Source organism: Anneissia japonica, unplaced genomic scaffold, assembly GCF_011630105.1.
Source record: "Anneissia japonica isolate Jap-2015-1 unplaced genomic scaffold, ASM1163010v1 scaffold287960_len3192837_cov198, whole genome shotgun sequence".
NCBI classification, from domain to species: domain Eukaryota; kingdom Metazoa; phylum Echinodermata; class Crinoidea; order Comatulida; family Comatulidae; genus Anneissia; species Anneissia japonica.
In genome coordinates, this window is record NW_022712725.1 from 2,993,925 (window position 1) to 3,017,809 (window position 23,885).

General features: G+C 33.4%; 1 protein-coding gene across 1 annotated transcript; it reads right to left on the reverse strand.

Annotated features, from left to right (window-relative positions):
• Window positions 1-3,012: 3,012 nt before the first annotated feature.
• LOC117108047 (interleukin enhancer-binding factor 2 homolog) lies at window positions 3,013-21,257 on the reverse strand. The gene is made up of 9 exons (XM_033249895.1): window positions 21,109-21,257; window positions 20,197-20,265; window positions 19,855-19,954; window positions 19,299-19,518; window positions 18,038-18,116; window positions 17,310-17,397; window positions 16,718-16,894; window positions 16,221-16,308; window positions 3,013-4,900 (listed from the first exon to the last, which is right to left on the reverse strand). Exons 1-9 carry the CDS (start codon window positions 21,111-21,113, stop codon window positions 4,746-4,748), a joined length of 981 nt encoding a protein of 326 aa, XP_033105786.1. The 5' UTR covers window positions 21,114-21,257; the 3' UTR covers window positions 3,013-4,745.
• Between the last annotated feature and the right edge of the window lie 2,628 nt (window positions 21,258-23,885).

The window sequence follows — 23,885 nt, forward strand, 5'->3', positions numbered from 1 at the left end:
TGTTGAACTCGTGTTGAATGAGTTAAATAATATCCAAAATAGGTTGAAGAACGAATTCATTACATTTCTAGTTCAATAATTATATAGTAGTGACTTTTTCAATGAAAAATTAAAACAAATATAATTTTAAAGATGAGTCTGAGTTAATGTATCAAGCCATTAGCCATTTGATCCATTTAACATATCCATCTTTCTAATGAATTGTTAGTAACTTATTGTAAAATGTAACATACCTCTATAAATAGAATAAGCTATAGGGGCCTATGCCTAAAAAATGAAAAAAAAACAAACTTAAACTGGTTATATTTTATAAGCTTTCACTGTAGGATATAATGAAAAGACTGTTGAGTTTACTATGATAATTCACTAAACTGTAGCAATTGATTTCTGATGACATAATTAATGTCGATATTAATTAATATTGAATCCCGACAGGATGGCATGCATTTCGATACTTGGAGTATATATTATATTATCTAGTAGCAATTGAGGTATTACCTTGATAGGTGAAGTATAATTGAAACTGTACACTATAGTTTTATTGTTTACTACCATCTGTCAACAACTTAATTAAAAGAAAGATAATAATTAAACTTAATGAAAACCAGAAAAAAGGAGCTATGCTCAAAAAAGAAAAAAACATACACATACCAAATGATGGCATAAATTTCAAGAAAAATTAAGTTTTTATTACACTTAGGTATCTGAACTAATGATGAATGAATGAATGAAAGTAAGGTAGTGGTTCGCCACAAAAGAGAAAAACTGTAGCAACAGTAAAATTCTGTTAATGCTGGTTTACCAGTTTTGGGTCTTTGGAGTCATTAGTCATCTTCGGGTCTCCCAACAATCTGCTTTTTAACATTATCTATAACCTTCTTTAGTTATTAACAATCTCAGAAAAGGCCACATATGTCAGTAAATGTTTCAGTATTTTAATTATTGATGTACTGTGCAGTTTTAAATTTAAGGTATTTTTAGTATATATACTTTTATTGTTAACATCGCCACCGCCACCGCCGTCGCCGCACAAGCCATCTCGGGCGATGTTTTTTTTTTTTTTTTTGCCAAATATTTATATGATAATTTGAAGACTATTGCCATGCTTAATTAATTGCGTAACTTCAACACTTTTACCAACAAAAATGAATGGTGTGATAGATGGTTGGCAATAAACACAAGAATTATGCCTACACCTAGAATAAAATCAAAACAACCAACCAAAATTCTGAAATGTCACGAGAATAACACAACTTCCTTGTTTCTAGGCCTTAACTAGTTTCTTTATTTTATTCTTGTTTTGTATAAGTATGAAATAGGACTCTGATGAGCGTCTTCGTATGATTAAAAATTTAAAAATCCAGGATCATGAACGCACTTAGGCCTACAATATTTTTTTTTTATAACGATCCCGTTGCTCTTGAGATTTCATGGCTAGTGACATCGTTTTCATCCTCATTAAAAGTTACCCAAAGTGTGTCAAAACACTTACTACAATATTGAATGCAATTACAAATATTCTTTACATGATCATAGATTGGAATTTTTTCGACATTCTAAAATTGCCTTCGTCAAAATAATCTAACCACATGCGACTGAACTGATAATTTGTGATGCTATAACTATGTCATCGCTAAGAAATAGAGACTATATTTTTTTTCGAGGAAATTATTTCCTGGTATGTCTACGATTGTAATAATAATAATATAATAATCAGTTTTCACATAGCCACAGTTTCATCTTAGCTGAAAGCACTTTGCGAACATAGTATATATCGATATGAAACAAGTACAGTTTACAAAAAGTTTTCTCCCGAAATTGTGGTGGTCTAGTGGTTGTGATCGTTACCAAGTTAACAAGATAACGGTAGTCAGAGCATGCAACTTTTGGAGTTTGTTTTGTTTGGCAAAAGTTTTGAAAATAGAAAATGATTATGCACATAGCGACACTTCACTTTGTCATGTAGCTGCACTGTATTCAGTGTGTATCTGCCATTAAAAACGTATCTGACTAGTTATGTTGAAATCCAGTTTGCCAAACCCAGTTTGCAGAGTCCATGGCCTCTTTGTCGAAACCCAGTTGGCTGAATCAAATTCACCGAAAGCATGACAATCCAGTTTGCAGAAAACCCAGTTTGCACAAATCACAGTTTTCTGAATCTTGCCTTCAACCTTCATACAGAAGTACAGCATACTGTGCTTTTGAAAAAAGATGGGTGGGCCAGGAAGGAGCCGTATTTATATCTAAATTAAAAGGCAAAATACTGAAAAACAACAATGCTGGGGGAAAACACATTTTAAGGCATGGCTGTCAGTTAAACATAGAAATGAAATGAGAAGGATTAAGCATCGTATCACCATCCTCACATCGTCCGACACCACAACGAGATCGTCGGACCAAAAGCAATAATTTGCCTATCTAAATTTTTTATTGCCAATCCCTAGTAATACTGTTTTCTGAATGCACAAATTAGGCCATACTAAAAAAAAAAAACCATTGCATACACAGTGATCGCATCGCATTGGAATGGCCTCTAAATTCTCAGTGTCACGGTAGTCTTTCTGCTGTTTACACCACTTCATACAAATGCAGTCATAAAAGCTCTTTTCTTTACATATTATTCACAAAAAAATATTAGGTTATTCATTTAAATGTACACAAAACAGATGATTCAAGAAAGATCAAACTTTCACCAGGCTTATTGAATTTATACGTGAACAGTTAGGTAGAAAAAGATGTGCATGTTAACGCCATAGATCAAAACCTGACATATTAATGCACAGGGGCAAATTAGTTTGATTTTGCACAATGTTTGTGACATGATAATGGAAAATAAGGGGCATTAGCCAGCTTGAAATGGAAGGGAAATTGGCCACAGAATGGATCTAATGACACCACAATCTATAACATATGATAAATAATGGATTCAATACACAAACTCATGTATGTATAAAACACGTTCATTGCTTGGAAAAGAGCCAAGTTTCACAAAACAATCACAAGAGACAGATCTTTATTAAGTGCTTTATTTAAATGATGACTTTAATACCAAAATCACAAAACATGTAATTTGTGATGTTTCAACAAACTATTGTAAACACTAAAAATATACAGACACACATTTTCTTTCCTTTACTAATTCATTAAAACACAAGCTTGTTTTTACAATAGCTTCTTAACCACTTGGAACAAATTAAAATGTACGTTCTTGTACACACCGATGATCATTTGATAAGAATTGAGATTCTACACAACTAATTACCAAATTCTAGGCCTAGCTTTAATATTTAAACAAGTTTAATTAAAATACAAATAAAATAATTAGGAATACCTATTTAACAATGTCATAATGGTAAAAACATTATTTTTTATAGTAAATAAGAATTAAAACTGTAAAAAAACAAGATACATAATGATTTTTTTTGTGGGGAGGGAGAGGGTGGAACCGTTTTTGTGAGAAAGGGGAGGGTGGAATCCAAAATGGTCAAATGAAGCATTTGCTTGATATTGGGTGTGCTTATACCAGAGTTCACTTAAAACAGTATTTATTTTCTTTGTATTTTTTTACAAAAATTCACTTTACTGCATATTCAGATTACAGCAAACAGGTTGGTCATTCATAATAGTGTCAGCAAAATGCAATTTAAAACACTGTTAATAATAAAATAAAAAAAAACCACAGCAATAGCGCAATTTCAAAACGTCTGTAAAAATATAAGACAAAGACAGTAATGGGGCTCACATGCTGCATACAGAACACTATACAGTATTTTAACAAAAACAACTGGTTCAATTGGTCTTAATTCTATAAATTCAGGTAGAAAAACAAACATAGAAACTTTAGGTAAGCACATCCAATGCATCTTCAATTTAATTTGATTTGATTAGCTGTCTGGTTTAATTTCCTACTAATGAATAGAAAAAATATTGAATCGTGTGTCTTCTACTGCTATACTACATGGAATAATATTTTTAATAATTACTTTTTAACATGCCTAGACCTTTTGTACTGTAAACATTTTGTTCACAGTTCTGTTTTTTACTGTTGTAGTGTTTGATGTTTTTTAAAAAATAAAGATACATTGATATACAGTATCACAGGGTGAATTATCCCATGACGAAAACACATACCAGAGTGAATGGTAAAGGGGTGAAATGACCTGATACCATTTAAGAGCATTTAATGTGATGGACAGATTGTGCAGTACACAGTCCAGCTCGAGCTCAGTTACAGGAGAAAGCAATTGACATTTCATACACGGAAGAGACTGAATTAAGTCACGCTTACGCTACGCTTAAAATGAGATTGAATGTCGGTCAAGTTTCATGACATTATTTCTCATAAACACTTGTATTTTTTTTTTTCAAATACCATTACTGCTTTTATTTAGCCACTCCAGTGGTGGATCTACAGGGGTAGTAATTCAAAATAAAGTGTCTCAAGGAGAGATTTTTACAGACCGAAGGTTAAGACCACCTCAAGCCCACAATGGTTGGGATGGAGGCAAGACATTTTAATGCTATGGAACCTCAACCCATTATTTTTTACCCCCTTAAATCCACTCGTGGTTCTTAACTATTACATGAGAACAACTATACTTCCATCATTGGGTGTTTGTGGCTTACCAATTCCTCCACATACAATTTATCTTTCTTAGCATTAAAGTAAAAATATTACCAAGGGCAGACTTACAGCTACACAAATACATTAAAAAAGAACATTTGAGAAGCGTTGAGTACGTTCACTATGACACTACATCTTGTGTTTCCATTTCGTCCGCTTCACCTTCAGTGACATCCCCTCCCTCTGGTTTTTCCTCCTGTGGCGGGGGTGGCTCATATGCCTTCTCACTGGGGGTCACAACTACACCTTCCCAAACAGACATCTCTGTAGCGATTGCTGAAACAATTGTAATTGATCATCTACATTTAATACATGAATCTTATAATTTCGAAAATACTGTAAATATGCTATTCATGCTACAAGATATTTTAAAGATATAGTAGTCAGTGGTGGCTCCATGAATTTGTTAACGAGGGGTCTGACATGTTCGACAGCGTGGTCAGAACCAAGGGTCAACTAGAACCTAAATCAGAATTCCGGAATTAAAAATCTGGTAGGGTTCACTGGGAGAGTTTTTATGGCTTCAGTATGGCCCAAAATTGTGCTTCTAGACCAAAATATTAGGAAATGGCAATGAAAGTAACGCTTTAGGCAGGCATATTAATTTTTGGTCTGATGAGCTTGTCATGGCGTTGGATAACAAGGGATTTAGGCAAATTCCCTCTGCCCACAAACATAGGCCTATATTTAAATATACTTCAAGAATGAGGATACGGATATAAAATGAAAACACTATGTAGAATATAACAGTAAATCAACGTTCCATGGTAATGCAAAAATAATACAGTATCACACATTAAGTTTAGCAGTAAGACCATAATTTCTGGTCTCTTTATTTTTTTGATCACTTAATCCTAGTGGTAAAAGTATTATCAACAGCTGATTCATTTCTCAGCTATCTACATATACTCATGATGATCGATGACACAGTTGCGATTGCTTCTGCAAGAAGTTCATGTATTGATAGGTTCAAATTCAAAATTGTGATTGATCATTATCTGACTTATGGTACAGTATGGTGATTAAGAAAGATAAGACCAAATTATTAGTGATTAATGGTATCAAACAGCAGTACATTTTTGTTTGAAATTTAGCTATTAACTCAGTGACTTTTGTAGGCATTTGGGATCACAAATAACTAGAGGGAACAATTTGGTCTATTATTGATTGTATTTGAAACATAAAGAAAAGTAAGTTTGTTGCATTTCTAAATAATAATAGAAATTTAACAATTTATAGAAAGAAACTAGCAGAATATTCAGAAGAGCTGACATTGATATGAAACATGTTATGGTATCGCAAACTTGTTTTTTTCCCAAATTTAGTAAAATATATTCTTTAAAAAAATTACATGATAGATTCATTAATTTACTGTATGATAGACTCAGTGGTAGACACGCCAAGCTGTATATTTCAAACAGATTCTCAGAAAGGATGGTTAAAAAAAAAATAATTGTAAATAATCTCAACCCTCATGCTCCATGTTAATATTGCACTAGATATGTGTCATTTGGCGATTTCAATGATATACAGTATAGGTAGTCATTTAGTACTAATGAATTATTGATGAGATAATACAGTACAGTAGCTGTGATAGAATTGCAGATAAAACATGAACATGAATTAATCACTATAGTGTCTAACCCAGTTCTGAAACAAACACTACTAGATTTAATTGAAAAAAACTAGAGATTTGTTTGTAATATTTTATCCTAAGTTCATAGTTCCTTAGAATCGAGACATACATTCTCGCAAAGATTGATATAAATGAATATGTAAGTATAAAGAAGGTGTTCAAACTGTATTTTGTTTGATTGTAATGTAATACACAGTAAGTATCTATTGATATTCAAAATGCTTAATTAATCAAACAGCAAGGTTTTGTTTATGATTGGTTGTGTTATGCTACAACCAATCATAAATCATGTTGTCAGAAAGACAACAGTAATTTCAAAACTGTGAATTTAGTTATGTTACCAACCATGTCTTAATATGATTTCAGTGGTCAGTACAAAAAATAATACCTTTCATAAAAAAATTTCTGGAATAAAATTTAAAAAGTATAGAAAAATGTAACTTGCTCACTTTGTAAAAGTTATTTGCTTTCAATTGAAAATTAGAATAAGAAAATATTTTTGATATCAATTTTGAGGCCAAGAAAAGTGGGGGCCCCCAATAAAAGAGGGGGAAAGAAAGGGGTGTTCACGTCGCAGCCCTGTTCCTACCAATCCTTTCACCACTATACAGTACATGAAAATCATATCGTTGAGTTTTAGAAATAAGCCAACATAGATCAACAGAGAAATAAGCCAACATTGTTCAACAGAGTATGAACCCGTGTACAGACACGATAAGAAAAGAAGATAGCAAAGATGTATTCCATTGCTATATTCTCTGCAAAGGTTTTGTGTGGATTCAAGTATTATTGTAAATCGGTAAAACAATTTATGTTTCAATTTCTTAAACTCAACAATGGTTTTGTTTACGTTTACGGTGTTCTTGTCAAATGTGCTTGTTCCTTGCTTTTTCAATTTTATTTATTTATTTGTTGTGTGTGTAATTATTTTATGTTTTGTGACAAAATAGTTCTTATACGTATTTCATTGAAAGTTTATGTTTTAATATATGAGCTGTCTAAAATTTAACACTTTTTTTTTGCTTTTTTTTCCAGATTTCACAACAGGCAGATTATTTTAACTGTCCTTTTCTCCAAAAAATTCAAATACAGTACTGCCTAAAGATTTTCTGTCACACAGCAATTGACAATATTTAAAAAAATGAAATAACTACTTTTCACACATTTAAAAATACCTTTTTTTAGGTTCATAATTAAATTTTACTGAAAGAATGAAAATAAAACTGTTTCTACTTAAAATAGTTAATATAAATTTACAGTATATGAATAAAAAGGCATTAATATAAAATGAAAATGGATTTTTCATTTTTAAATAAATGCCTTGTCATTTACTGTTATAAAGGCTTAAAAGAAATTAAAACAAAAACTCACAATTTTTAAATAAAATCAATATATTTAATGGCAATGTTGGTAGTCCCGCATCCTAACTAATGCATTAATTGCAGGCCCACATTGGTCACTACTTAAAATTGCTTCTTGAACAATTTACTTACATCAAAAGGCATAATGCATAATGATATTCATTCATTAAAGCATAAGTTTACAAATTTTATATAATTTGAGAACTGGTTTAGCAAACTCAGTAATACACTGAGTATCTCATCATTGAAATTACGAATCTTGTGCACACGCTCCTTAAGTAGACACTCTCAAATAGATTTGTGATGATTTAGCAGGTCGCTCCATCAAGGTTTTGTAATAGGCCAGTGTATGGCACAGGTTTAGGGTGATTGCTAGACGAGTTCTTGGTATTATAATACTATCTTTGTATTTGTATAACAGTAATATCGAATGGCTAAGGTAGACAAAGTATTAACTGTAGACCTACATGAAGAAGATATTTATATTTTAAACGTCGGAGAGAGAAGAAAGAACAATAAATGTTTGCATGCCTATCGCAAGCAAAATGCGTATGCTGTCATGAGAACCCTCCCACCAATCTGCCACAAATTCAGAATGTAAATCTTTTTTCACACTATCAAATTTTATGCAAAAAATTTGAGTGATGTGCCCATATTTGGGCATGATGATGTTATATTACAAGATACAAGATAAAATTTATTGTCTCCACTAAAAACATAGAAATTACAAAGCTCCCAAAAGTTCAAAGAAAACCACATTAAAATATTACACCCAAATATGGGCATATCACATATTTTTTTGTAGAATTTGATAGTGTGGAGGGGCAGGGGGATTAAGTCCCCCCACCGGACAGGTCAAGCCCCCTGCCAGACAGAGCTCGTCAGGCAATCAAACCATAAAACATATAAAAATAGGCCCACACCAAGCCAACACATGTCTGTCACAGAGAGTGCCATTTTCGGCCATCCAGAGGTTGATATTCTTTAAAAAATCTCATTTAGGAGGGGGAACCTCCTCTCAACCCCTTCCTCCAGCTCGAGCCTACGAGCTCAAGTCCCCCTTGTCGGACAACTTAGCCCCCACCCCCAGAAAATATATCCTAGAGCCGCCACTGGACGCAACACGGTTTGCTGACTGTTGGCGGCAACTTGAACGGATAGCCACAAAAAAGGATCCGTTGCACACGCATCATGGCAATGCGTTGACCACAGAACCGCGTCGGCCAACGATCGTTAGGCGAAGTTAAATTGCCCAGCTATGTTTTTAGTAGGCATACTATATTATTGTTTTCCTGAAGTCAGCTGGCCATGAGTATTACTACATGAAAAAAGTTATGTTTAGAAAAGCTCATTAAGTGGCTTGAAGCACTTACAGTACAATTTACAAGATACTATGTTTGTCTTCAAATACAAAGAAATTTTGAAATACACGGTATTTCATAAAACATTTAAAAAGACAACTTCCAAAAAAAGGTATTACAAAAATAATACATTAAATACTGTACAAAAGACAATGATAAAAAAATATAGGTATATATTCCTATCATAGTTAATTACTGTACATACCATAGATTATTATGACAAGCATTCACCTTTATGAAAAAATATGATTAATTCTATAAAAATTATCTTTCTCATTTAATCACCTAATAATATCAAATGTACAATCAATTATATTTGTTAATTATATCATAGATTAATATTACAGTATAGCTAATTGTTCAACTGTAATCTTTATAAAAACAAAAAAAATTGATTAAATCTACAAAAAAATTACTTCCTCACTTAATCAGCTAATGAATCTGATGCACAATAATTGAGAGTAAATTAAAATATTTCTCTCACATTTTTAGTTGAAATTTAGTAGGACGCTTGTTCTTCCTTGATATCAAAATTTTCTCAATAGTCTAAGTTAGTCATTAAGTGTATGACTGATACATGTTCTGTTGATCAAAATTCTTATTTAGCTATCTTATATACTCTATTAATTTAAACTTTTTTTATACCTTGTTTAGCAAACCCGCCGACTGCAAATATTGATGATTTTGAATAAAAATAAAATTTTATTTCTGGCAAGTTAGCGCACCTGCCACCACGAAAAAAATGGAAATTTCAGAAAAAAAAACAAATCCTAAGCATGAACACTTTATTGTAATTTTTATTTTACGACATTGAAATCGTTTTATGTTATGAAATTTCGTTTTTATCCTGTTACCTCATTTTATTTCTTAATCTATCGTTTTGAATATTTTTACAACATACCCTCACTAACTGACATTTTAGGTGATAAACTGTGTAAATAGTCAACATTTGTGCAATTTTGTAACTTTTTTTAACTTCTTAACTATGCTTAACTTAAGCATCTTGTTTTATTTTGCATTGTATGTATGTTACTTTTACTAACGCATCGCAGGAGCGTGTGCCACTCTTTTAAAAGCGTCATTTCAAATAAAGTTAATATTATTACATCACCACCATTTTCCCTTCAACATTATTTCCTAATCCCAAACAATGCACTATTTTTCCTAGTTGACTGGCTTTTCAAGTTTCCGTTTACATATAGTTACCTATTTCTACGCCTGTGCAAGTCTTTCATAAGCTAGGCATTCACACATAGAGCAAGAAATTAAATTAGTAGAACCCAACGAAACATGATTCAAAATGATGGCTGAAAAAGAATCCCTAAATTCTGAGCTAGAAAAAAAATATAAACTTTTGAAACATAGGTATTTTTTAAGCCTATTACTGTAGTCCTTGAGTCTCTAGATAGCAAACCTGGAAAAAGAAAAAAACAAAAATGTGCTGAATTACTGTATGCAGACCTACAGTATGGCCCAATTGCATTCATGCCCTGTGTGCCCTTAAGTTACAGTAATATTAATCTAGCATAGATCCAATACTGTAATCTCCACCGAGTGTATAATCAATTGTATGGAATCCGAATACAGTTGAACTTGCCTTTAAAGTCAAATCCAAAATGCCATTGAAATATTGTTCGACTTCGATAAAATTTGACTTACAGATTGTTAAATAATGGAATACACAACAATTTGCCATGTAAAATTAGATCTACTTAGAAATTATTCAACTAAAGGCAAAGTCGACTTAAGCAAGTTTAACTGTATACTAATTATTTAATAATCAACATTAATAATATAATTTATAACATAGCTAAATAGATCCCTGTCATTTGATTGGTGGATTTCGTATAACGTGACATTGGTTATTCATCCCATTGCGTCACTCATCGTTGAAATTTATTTCCATCCGTGCATTTTCTTTTAATTTGTTTGTTTTCAGTGAATGGTGCCCAGGAAACGAAATGACTTCAACGTATTATGACCTTTTGATTGGTTAAAAAGACCCGGGACTGACTTTTTCTGGAAGGTTAAATCCATGAAATGATGTCATGTCACCTATAACCTCTCAGGTTGTTGGTATAACCCTGCTTCTTGCTGAACTTGTCTTTAATAGTGTGCAATGTATCGGAGATTTTGTTTACTGTAAAGTATTCTAATTGCGTGGCTAATACCTTAAAAACTATTTTAAATGTGCAAAATCTGTGCGGAATTCGGCCCTTATTTCCCGAAATGCAGAGATGGATTTCCGGCCTAGGCTTAGGGGGCCTAGGTCCTAGGTTTTGTGCGGAGGATATATTCCCCAAGCAGACGACAGGCCTTACAATTACAGTCTGTGACACTAGCTTGAAAGATGATCAAATGACAAGGATCTATTTAGGTGTGTTATAAAACAAATAATGAATGGTTTGTATTTATGCAATGGAAAGAATGTTTTCATTCGTTGAAAGATTGACTGCTCCATTCTACAGTCAATCTTTCAACTCATGAAAATATTCATTTCATTGCACTCATAAACATTCATTATTTGTATAGTAAAGCATGAAGTATACACAGTATACTCTACATTATTGGGGCACAGCCTCCTCTTCCCTCATCCACTATCCTTGTCAATTATGCTTACTGTATTTCATTTAAACAAAAGATGGCAGCTAATAGGTATTTTTAACTAATTAAAAGATTTTCCACATAAATTTTTTAAAAAATCCTACTTTTTGTATATATTTCAATAAGTAGGTAGGCCTACCTTAGATTTAAACTAACGATTAATACAAGAAAAAATGTTTTTCACTAACTGACATTTAAATACCAGCTGTTGAACTTTTGCCAGAAGATTTGAAGATTTCCAAAATATGTCTGTAAGTCATGAAAAATGATTTTTTTTTAAATTTATGACTATTATACACAACTAACATATCATTGATTGATCCAGAAATAAAAAAAAAAAGGGGGCCCATCAATGTAAGATTTTTTTGAGAGTCAACATTACCTTTAAAATAAGCCTAAGGTCATATCAGTTTTATAGAGGATTGCACATGTACACACACACTACTGTAAAACTGGTAAATATAATAAATCTGAATGGCCTACATAATTCTAGTCATTCATGTCATCATTTTTCCTCTCACAGGATGATAAACTGCCAGGATGTTTGGGTACAGGTTGTTGGGCCAACATTGATAATTGGTCGTAATGTTTTGTCGGACTGCTAACATGAAATAAATCATTGCAGTTCTTTAGATTAACGTTGATTTATTTCTCACAAGGTTTTTCCCCAATGATTAGGGCCACATCAGTTTTTGTACAGTTGTGTATGCGATGTGCCTATCAAGATGAGAAACACAATCAGTGGTGGATTCAAGGGAGGGGGGTCGAGCGAACCGGCACCAAAACCCCCCTCCCCCAAAATAAAAGAGAAAAAAAAAACCGGCCATCTAGAGGTGCCATAATCAAACTTTTCTTATCTCAGCCCCAACCCAGATGTTACCACTGTGAAGGGATAGTATTGATCAATATACTGTATTATTCTTGATCAAATGCCTTCTTAATTTATAGTGACCTGGTATTTCATTATGAGAACAATTTATATTTTATAAGCTCATATATTTATACTCCGGTATAAAATATTTAAAATTCTTGCATGCTCTGTAGGTAACTTGAGTTCATGTCAATCGTTACTACTAATAATAGTAATGCGCATACTAGCTGTTAAATAATACTGTAATAGCGTAGTTTGTGTAATGATGATTAATTTCTATAGTATATTTTACGAATGTTATCCTTCCAGATCTGAGGCAAGCCAAGGAGCTCTCACTAAACAATACAAAATAGACTAAATGTTAAATATTTGCCTAGAGATAACATGCATCCAAAAGAATTATAAGAACATATTTAACATTACAAAACTTAAAAATTATAAGAACATATTTAACATTACAAAACTTTAAAATTCAAATATTAAAATTGGTATTTCATGACAAAAACTCTTGCCCCTGCGGCTAGGTATTACAAACATTTATTAATAAACACAGTAGGGGAAAAAATAAAATAAAATCTTATTTTTAATAACAAAATGAAATTGATGCGAATGCTTTATTTTATTTATTTAATTAAGTAAGGAATATGTAGTTCTGACCCTTATGGCTAGGTATTAAAAACATTTATTAATAAACACGGTAGAGGAAAAAATAAAAATAAAATCTTATTGTTGAATAAAATGAGATTGATGTAAATGCTTTATTTCATTTATATAATCAAGGAAGGAATATAGCTTATTTTGGGAGTTTTCAAGAGAGTAGCAGGTGTAATCAGATCAAGAATAAATTTTACATAGAGGGCAGCAAACACAATTGTTAAATGTTCAGCCAGGATTGACGCTGTATGGTCTACTGTAGGTGAAATTGCAAGCAATATTAATACCTAGATTTTAACACAGGCCTACTGTGTCTCACATGAGTCTCATGAAGAATGGCACTGTCTCCTTCACTCTGTTGAACAAGCAAAAATCTCCGAAAAAATTTCATGATAAACGAAGATTAGATTATCTTACTTTGCATGTTTTACTAATAAAACTGTATATTACTGTCTCGCTAAAGTTTGCTGGCCATGGGTGTCGCTACTGTACAATGTTAATACATGCTAGTACAATTGCAAAATGCTCTTTATGCCAGATCTTTTATAGTCTAATTGGGTTTTTTTTTCAAACTTTAGGGGTCTGTCGTATTTGCTTAAAAACATGTGGAAACAGCCTGCACGACAAAACAAAGTGGTGCTGATGATGATAACCACTGTATACCAATAAATTATCAATTACAGAAAAAAAACTATGAAAATAACAGCAGCTACAAACAAAGCCCATTCTGCCATTTAGAAAACCTACCCTGAATGCCAAAAACTTTTCAAAGCCAGTCATTAGCATTCTGAGATTCCACCAACATATATGATAGATCATAGAGACCATCATCCTCCAACTCTCAAGGGATAGCCATGACAACAACCAAATCTTGGTTTATATTCAAATAGCTAATGTTGCAATATAGTTGAGTTGTCAACAGTGAATGTAAGCATTCATTTAAAAGAGGGTAATTACAGATTCTGATTCCCAAGTGAAGTTTTAAAATACTTTAGTACCTGTAATGCTTTTAGAATCACACTTCTGAAAGTACAATAGAGTAATGTAGTTAATAACAGATCCTCTCTGGGATCAAAATCCATCTTTTTAAAATACCAAAGCACTTTGATTTACAATCCTGATCTCCTCAATTCAATTTTACATGTATTCATGCCCTAAATAGAGAATTCATTTCTTTTAGAATTGTACACATTTTACAGATATCCAAAGAGTGCAAAAAAGTATACTATCTATGTGAATGGACCATTAACTGCACACATAAATGGGATATAATAGATAAATTCTGTGACCAGGAATTAGTAGTGGTCACATGATGTATATTGAATGTAACTAACAGTGCGATCAGTGTGAAAATATAGGAAAAGGTAATTATGGTTGAAAAACAACCACCTACTATTGACATAAGAAATTAAAGACGATGCAATTTCTCAAATTAGTGTTTATATACTTATTCTAGCATTCTTTGTGTATTTTGGGCTTTGGTGGTAATTACGTGATTTTTTTGTACACCTTGAGCTGGTCTAGAAATCGTAGCATGTCTCACAGTTTGTGGATCAAGGCAGTGATACATACTGTACCTATAAGCCAAACATTTCTCGGACAAATTGCAATATTTGGGGCCAGTATCTTTTGGAGCATAGCAAACAATCATGGCAAATTTCAATCAATCAATTTCATGTAGTTTAATAGCATTCCTATGTGCCTTACAGCGGAAACACTCCAAAGAAGCTCTGCAGCGTCATTGACACTGTCCGATTCCAATTTATACCATTTATAGGTCATGTGACCAACCTAGTGGAATGTGTCTTCAGCAAAAGAATAGGTAGATAAATGTATGAATACAAAATGTGGCAGAAAGATGATTAAAAATAAGTTAGCAGATAAAGAAATGCCATGTTACGGTAACAGAAGTTTTGATCATTACAAAATTTAAACATTTTTAAATCAAACAAATATCACCAACCATTGTATTACCCTAAGCACTACCTTCAATTTCCATTTGTGGTTACATGACTATTAAATTTGTTTATCAAATATGGATGAAAGGACAATAAAATTGACATGGGTTTCACTAAAAGAACTTTATAATGTAATTATATTTTCTATGTTTGGAATGACAGTCCTTGTTTTTCAGTCACATACACACGTTTTTAATCAAATCAAATGTTTCGGTAAAATAAATACCAAGGTTTATGTGAATTAACATTTGACAACAGAAATGTATATATTTGGGCCCCGTAGCATTCATCGCGATATACAAGGTTGCCCCTACTGCTTTGCAATGTAATTGAGGTACTGTATTTAGATAACCTAATGGAATTTTAAAATACCAATATTCTGACAGGTTTTGCCTGTCACACTTGTTCTATCTGTTAATTCTCGTTTAAAAAATAATAGTTACTTGAAATTATTCTTGCGTGTTTTAATGAAAGTTTTTCTCTGTGTTATATACTATGTTAAGTGCAGCTACGATTTGATATGAAAAACTCTGCAAGATTCAAAGGATTCAAAACACAGCTTGTTTAGTAACAAGAGCAAAACCATACACACATGTCACACCTATCCTCCATGACCTACATTGGCTGTCCATCATCAAATGACTCATTTATAAAGTCCTACTAATAACTTACAAATCAATTCATACTGAGGTTCCAAGTATAAACAATTAATTACAATCCAATGTTGTACTTGTAGATTAAGATCATCCTCACAGTCAAGGATCGTTGTGCATAATACAAACACAACTTTTCATGGTGATCGATCCTTTGCTTTTGCATCATCACACCTGTGGAACAGTCTTCCCGAGTATCTCAAGCTATCAGCAACACTATCCATTTTCAAAAACCTTAAATGTGTATCCCACTCCATTGGTCAAGCCACCTTGGTAGGGACCGGGATTGCGCTAGAGTGGTGGCGGATGGTGACCCCTCAGAGATTTTGCATTTTCATTTTGTTGAGCCTTTATTTCATTTTTTTTTTGTTTTAAATAGTTTTCTATTTTTTTTTTTTTTATATTTTTTATGATGTGAAGTACATAGCAGCTCTTTCTTGCATTATGCTCTATACATGTGTAACATTATTATTATTAACAGAGTGCAAATAAACTTACATGAATCACCCTCAAATCCAAGGATTTTCTTGTAGCCACCATGACTGAGTACCCTGAGAAGAGTTTGTGCAGTGTAGGCTACTTGGTCCTGAGAATTGTGTAAGAGAATAATCAAAGAGTTTTACAAAAATTGAAAAAAAATTGGTTATATATAATAACAAAGTCAAAGCTTGATTGAATAATAAAATTTATCAAAATGTCTTATCGTAAACTCAAGGAGTACAGAAGTGCAAGAGGTCCGACTTCCCTGATTTTGTATGCACGCAATAAAGCATTACAAAAAGTACTACCAGGAGATAGGGGGCATCCTATAAGAATTCAAAGACACAGCACATTTTCGATACGAACGCCTATTACATTCTTTTGAAAGACGCCCTCTTTAGTTTGTGGTACTACTTTTTGAGATAGGATTGCGTTCCAACGAAAACCCAAGAGTCTGACCTCTTGCAGTTTGACACTCTCTGGTATAATGCATAACATCAATTAAACAAGGTTACCTGTTGTTCAAGGGTTAATGATGTGTGAACTCTGACATGTCCTCCTTCGCAGGGATCTACAATGCCAACTGATCTAGGCAAGAAAAGCCCAGCTGAGAGTAAAGCCAAACACCTTCGAAAAGCAACATTTATTGCCAATGGTTGACGAGTGGGATTTTGCATAATAGCACCGTGTGCCTGTGAAAAATCAAACCACACCAAACTTAAGTTAACATGTTTTCTTCTGATGAAGAAACAGTAATATTAAGAACCTTTACATATGGTATGTGTAGAAATAGAAGATGCTACTGTTTGTAAACATCTTCTTTATTGTAGCTTTCTTGCCCATTCATCAAACACTTTCTTTTTAATTTCAGATTAGATATTATATAGACAGACTCCAAGAAGAACATAGACCAATGTGTCACCATGACTACATTTGTTACTATAGCATGTCTTATTTATACTTACTGAATACAGTAATTAACATATCATAATTATAATTCATTGATAGTGTTTTTGTGAGTATAAGTAAAAAGAATATTAAATGCATTTTTTTTTTTATTCCTATAAAATTAATTTCTACTGTACAAGAAAATAAAACATTACTCACAAGAAGATCAATTATCCAGGGGTTGAGTGGCTCCAAACCTACAAACCTGGTCCTTAAGTACTTCAAAATCCGTATTAGCACTTTGATGCTAAGAAAAGATGAAAAAATCTTCATACTCAGTTTTCCTCATCATTATAAGACATACTGTATCATACATATACTGTATATGGGCAAACCCCTGGTATGTGTCACGATAAGTATGAGTTCAAGCACAAAGACATTACCAAACATAACACTTTATTCATAGTGTAAACCTTTGGTAGGTAGGATGTAAAGAATTTATTTTACATTGCTAAACAAACGTTGGGGCAAGGAATTCACATCACAGAGCAGAGAAATACAAGATACACTACAGGATATATAGGGCATGCCATCTTAAACACAACATCAATGGCCAAAATGCAAAAAAAAACCTTTTTAATATATTCATATTTTCCACATTTTAAGCTTTAAAATGATAGGTCATTTAATAATGGAATCATCTTAATATAGAAAAAAAAGTAATGAGTGAAAGTATTCCTGATTCTCTGTACTAAAGTATACAATTAAACTGCCACATTCCTGCAAATCACTCAGGTTGACAAAGTACTCTGTTTTTGGAATGGCATGCCTCATCTATAAATACATTTTTAAACTTATGTTCACCCAATCCTGATAATTTCCTCCTTTTTTAAGGCCATTCTACCTATTGATGTCTTTTACCACTACCATTATTGTTATTATCTTACCTGGAATGGCTTGCATTTTCCTCGGACCATCTTGCATGCCTTATAGCTGCTAATGATGCTTGCATCATTTTTTGCGGTACTGTAGAGAAAGTCAAATAAAATTTACAAAATATTTAAAGGAATACTTCAACTAATACTAAAAACTACATGAAAAAAAGATAATTTCACTTCCAAAGCCAGTAATCAGAATTAGTTTATAGCATTAAATCTAACCTAAGTATAATAATTTTCCGTTTAGTGTACGATGCATGCTCTACTAATTGCTTTATAAGTCAATCGCCGTCTTTTAATTTTAGTTTTTTATAACCAACTGTTGTAGCAGCCATCAGTTGCTATAGTGATATGATCAGTATACGTGTGCGTATTTACATTTAGCTGTGCGCATGCTGATTTTTGCTCCTGCAGTACGCATTTAACTCATAACAACATCAGCAGTACGGATACGATGAATAACTATTGTGTTAGAGGGAACTTGTTTGTAATGCTATATTGATAGACTTTCGTCAAACAAATAAACATTTCAGCATTCAAGAGGGAATACAGTCACTGACGTCCTTTTTGGTCGGAGCATGCAGACAGGTAAAATCATGCGATGATTTCATAACTAGGCCAGGCTACGGCCTATGCCTAGTAATAGCAGGAGGAGGTCCGGGCGGCCTGTATGGTCGTAGGCCTACACTGTACATCTAAATTTGTTCCTTGAGTCTTTAAAAAGGTCTAGAATATTTCTATTAAACGTTCAGTTTGTTGTGTTTATGAGGGTCCATTGATTCAATGAATTCCTTAATTGTTCATACTTAATATTGAATTTGAAGTAACTTTCTTCGGGTTCTAATTAGGCTTGTTTTACGAAAGTAATTTTCAATTACAATTCAATTTTTATCGCAGTGTGCGATGTATTCGCGGTGGTGACGAAAAAAAATTGCGGTGGTGACCTTAAAAAAATCAAGCCGAGCGTCCAATAATACAAAAATTATTGGACGCTGGGGAATAGGCAAATAACATTGGGAGTTACAGTGATGACGTCACGATTGACTTATAATATATATTATTTATATTAAACATTGTCATATCTGACATGTATTGAAGAAAATGGAAATCATGCAAAAAAAACCTGAGCTGATACTTTTAAGTTACAGTAATCAAGAGAGTTGTTAACATGCTGTCTAATCATTCCTGTCTGTGAGTGTTTTAACCACTGCAATTCCTATCTTCAACACAGTATATACTTTCTGTGATCAAACAGTATTCACCAAATTGCTGTAAAATATTTTTGAAAAATAGTAATGGGTCTCAACTACAAAAAAAAAGAAGTCGTCAATATTAACATAATAGTCAAACTGTACTCTTACAACTTCAAAGTTAGGTGGTGGTGCCATTGTTAAATTATCCAGAACTGTGTTGACCTTGGTGACCAGGCTGAGACAGGCTGCCTGCTCTGCTGCTGATGGGGTTAGCTCTTGGTTCTTCTTAAGTAGAGCCTAGCAATAAGCAGCAACATGGAGATAGTAAATGTTTGACAAGTTAAAGTAACATCAAGATAGACAATTGAGGCAGATTATCAGAAAGTAAAATGAATCTCAGAAATAATAATACTACAGTATAAATGAAATAATAAATCATATTAACAGCAATGACAATAGCAGCAATACTATTAGTAGTAGTAATTTTAAGTAGTAGAAATGAAGTATGGTATTAATAATAGTAATATGCCGGGGAGCTAACCAAACTTGAAAATGATTTTTTTATTTTTGTATTTTTTTTTTTTTTGGGGGGGGGGGGGGGGGGGGGGGGGGGGGGGGAGAAAGAAAAATTACCTCTGTTAGTGAGGTTTCATCTGGTGCTGGCTTCACCCTCTGAAAAGCATTTTCACAGTGTATAAGGTCAAAGGGTATATGGGGAACAAATCCACGCCACCTAAGAAAAAAATAAAAGTAACTTTTACATAAATATACGGTAAAGAGCATTTATACAAACAATACATTGGAAAGATTTAACCAAACACACATTGATAATCTTATCTGCATGAAAAGCTTTTTGTTCAAATACAATTAGCTATGTTTTATAGCATATCTCATCATTAGTGCACCCAATGATACATGGATGGTTTTTAATGTATATTTTGTAATTTAAAGGTATCAGTAATTTAGTCTCCTTACTGTTGTGAACCTCTGTTGTACGGACGACCACGGCCTCCTTGACGACCACGCCTTGCTGTATGTGCTTCCCTGCAAAGATAAACAAAGATAGCTCAGTTTCTTAATCTGGTGGAAGCCACTATGTGCACGCTGAACTGTCAAAATCCTTTGCTATTGGGTTCAATTCCATTCACTATTAATATTGAATGTTTTTTGTTTATGCGCACTTATTTTCCAAGCGATTTTCCTTGCAAATTTTAGTAGGATTTTGAGATATACGATTCGCATATAAATACAGTGTGGGCTTATGCTTACTCTACTTGGATTTATATGTAAAATATACTGCCAGGCTGTGTAAAATAGGGTTACAAGAAATCTGTCTGATGACTTCAAAGGGGCTAATTTCTGTAAAAATTTTGCCAAAAAAAAGTAGACCTCAGCCTTTCTCAACTTTCAGTAAAACCACATTGCCCTACAGTAGTTAGGCCCTAGGCCTATGGCCCTCTAGTACACAGACAGCAGTAAGTTTTGATTCTGTGCAGAGGAATTATTTCAGAAAAAGGCCAGCTAGGCCTAGGCCCTAGGCTATGCCTATGTACGACGCCAGGAAACTAACAATAACATAATTTATCTACTAAAATATAGACAAACAGACATATTGTAAGCCTACGCCCCACCTAGCCTGGTTACTCGACATTAGTACAAAACAGTAAGTGGGCCTAGGCCTAGCCTAGTTAGGCCCTAGCTAGTAACAATCGGCCCTTGTCTACTCTAGGCCTAGGCCTAGTACCCTAGTGGACAGCCGGCGAATTGCGACCCAGTCTGGGTTGCAGATTGAGAGTGAACTTCACTGTATCATTTCTGAAAAAAGGTCACCCACATGAGTTTTACGTGAATTATACGATGTACATATGAATGCATAAACGTTCAAACCTCATTATAAAATTAGTTGTATCAAGCTTATTTCTTGAGAAATTTACACAAAAAAACTTTTTTTAGAAAGATACAATATCAAGCAGACACATGCACAAAACACACGAAAGCGCACGCTCGACAGCGCCACCACCGGGATACAAAGTTGTGCGATAACCCACTTGTGCGCATCAGATATCATAATTTTCAATTAGTGCATGCCGACCACTAAAATCAAGGTACAGTATGCTTTTTCCCGCTTTCTGATATGTTTCCATGATAATCATTACAGTCCGCCATTCAACTCAAATGTGACTAATTATCAATATTCAAGCTTTTACCTCAAATCTAACCTCTGGAGACAGAACGCTATCACGTCCGTCCCAAAGGCGATCTTGAATTTGAAAAATTTTCAAAATAGGCCTATTTCATTCATCTTTATAATACTCATTATATTTGGCAAAAAAAAAAAAAAGTTTCATAGCTATTTGAAATGATAATAATTATTATTTCTATAAATGTAGGAATAGGCCTAATTCGTTGCTGATTTTGGATCAGAAGATATTGCACTGCTTGTTTTATCCAAAAAAAAGTTTTAAAAATAAGAAAATTATATTCAAATTTAAGTATGGGAGTGCTATTTCCGATCATCTAGAGCTGCCCCTCCCCTTCCCCCATCTATTCAGGCGTTACTATATGAGGGGCCTGGTTTAAGATTAGCGTGGCCCTTGGCGCATAGAAATTGATTGACCATGTCACCTAAGATGTGTACCCACCGATGGAGGTCCCCCCGATTTTTAACTATTTTGAAAATAAATCTTTCTATTTTTTTTTATTTATTTAATTTTTTTTTTAGATGTTCTCAGAGGGAATCTTTGAAGAGGCATCAATTGGCTGGACTGGCAGTAATAGCAATTCTACTTCACAGCACATTCGATATTTTTTTGAATTGATGTTTTTTATATGTCGGATTCACCATTGAACAATGTCAACAATTATCTCGTATATTAGTTTTATATACTTAAGCTAAATAAAATGGGGAATGTTCACACACCGTTAAAACATTTTCTTGGAAGTGTACTAGCTAGGATGTCGTACCTTACTGCCCCTTAATCCGTCAGTAGAAACCTTATTGTATTATACCGTTTTGGTTTAAGCATGGAGGAATTAGTTTGGTTTAAGTGATAACTGTTAGTAGTCGTTTAGAACAGTCATTTGTTCGCAGCAGAATCCCTGTCAACCTCTAGGAAACGCCAAGGACGTACCCAGGGGGGGGCGTGGGAGCCGCGCCCCCCCCCCCTTTGTACACAGTGTTAAAATTTTAAAGCTCATTCTTGAGCCAATACAAATTCTTTTCTGGGATCACTCAAAATGAATACTACTAAAACATGTAAATATGCATCAGTACACGTTATACATAGGCCTAATAAAACACATAGGCCTAAGTGTGATTTTAAAAAAATCTCAAATCCATAAATCTCAGGCCAGGTCTTTTATGATATAGAAATGCGATACTGTATGGCTCAGTTTCGTTTTTATACTTTTGCAAGTTTTGTTTAATAATATTAATACTAATAGTAAAAATAATAATAACAATGATGATGATGATCATCATCATCATAATGATGATGATAGTAATAATTGATAATAATATTAATAGCAATAACAATTGAAGAAACTTGTGCTAAATGCGAAAAAAAGTTGTGATTTGTTGATCATAATTATTATAGCATAATTAAAGCTTAGTAAGATAGTTAGGCCTAAGTTTTCCTAGATATTAAGTAGATCCCTGATAAAAGATCGTGAGAAATTTGTTGGCGTTTCATTTTGACTATATAATGGTGATGTGATGTTGATGAATTCTACTATATAAAAGTGTGATTTCCGGCCACCTAGAGGTACTATTTCCTCAAATTTTCTCACCTCAGCCCCAAAACCACACAATGATAATCGATTCTGTCCCATTGTAGATCAAAGGTGTTTTAATCACTTTCAACTTAGAGATGTTCCGTTCATTGCTAGCTCTAGTATACTGGTAAATGTAAGAAAAACATTTTGAGTTTTCAAAATTTTGTTTTCAAAATTTCATATGTTGAAGATGTCATGAACGTTTTCTGATTTTATAATTTTCTGAGTGCCGAAATTGCTGTAGCATCAATTTAGTGATGAATTCACTAAAGTATACAGCACAGTTGTATACTTAAGTGTAGTTCACTAAAGTATACAGTACATCCGTGCTGCATCTTTCATAACTTCAATCTTCAATGGTGGCTCTATGCATCAGCCGAATGTAGTACAATTGTTTATCAGTGTGATTAATCTGCTTAATAAACAATTTTAGTTACTTGTGCAAATATAAAGATGTGGGTAAACCCACATCTTTATATACGACTTTTCATGGATCTCGACCTGCTATGTAGGCCCTCTTTAGGCTAGACGCGCCTAGACGGTTGGAAGCGACGATCGAAGAAAAACGGTTAAGCAAGCCAAGGACTTCGCTAACTTCCATTCCTCAGTATTAATAATCCTTCCATTGTCTAAAACTTTCTTCCAGCTTATCTCTGAAAAGATTGTAACCTTTTCGTCTGCAGTTGGCTCAACATGAATTACACAGGAGCCAGTGAGCTTCCATGACGGCCTAGGCTCGGACATGACACGTTGTTGTTTGTTGTTATTTCAATACAATACATTCATTATCCACCATCAACTAAACTGCCTTAAAGAAAAAAAAAATGGTTCGTGTGGGAATCGAACACACAACCTCCATGTTTGCTATTCATTATCCACCATCAACTAAA

Excerpts from the sequence above, each read along its gene's own strand:
- LOC117108047 (XM_033249895.1), bottom strand. Across the intron at positions 19,519-19,854 it reads ATGAAACCTCACTAACAGAG|GCTCTACTTAAGAAGAACCA; the intron begins GTAATTTTTCTT and ends GCTTATTGCTAG. Across the intron at positions 4,901-16,220 it reads TGGATTTGAGGGTGATTCAT|CAATCGCTACAGAGATGTCT; the intron begins GTAAGTTTATTT and ends CAATTGTTTCAG.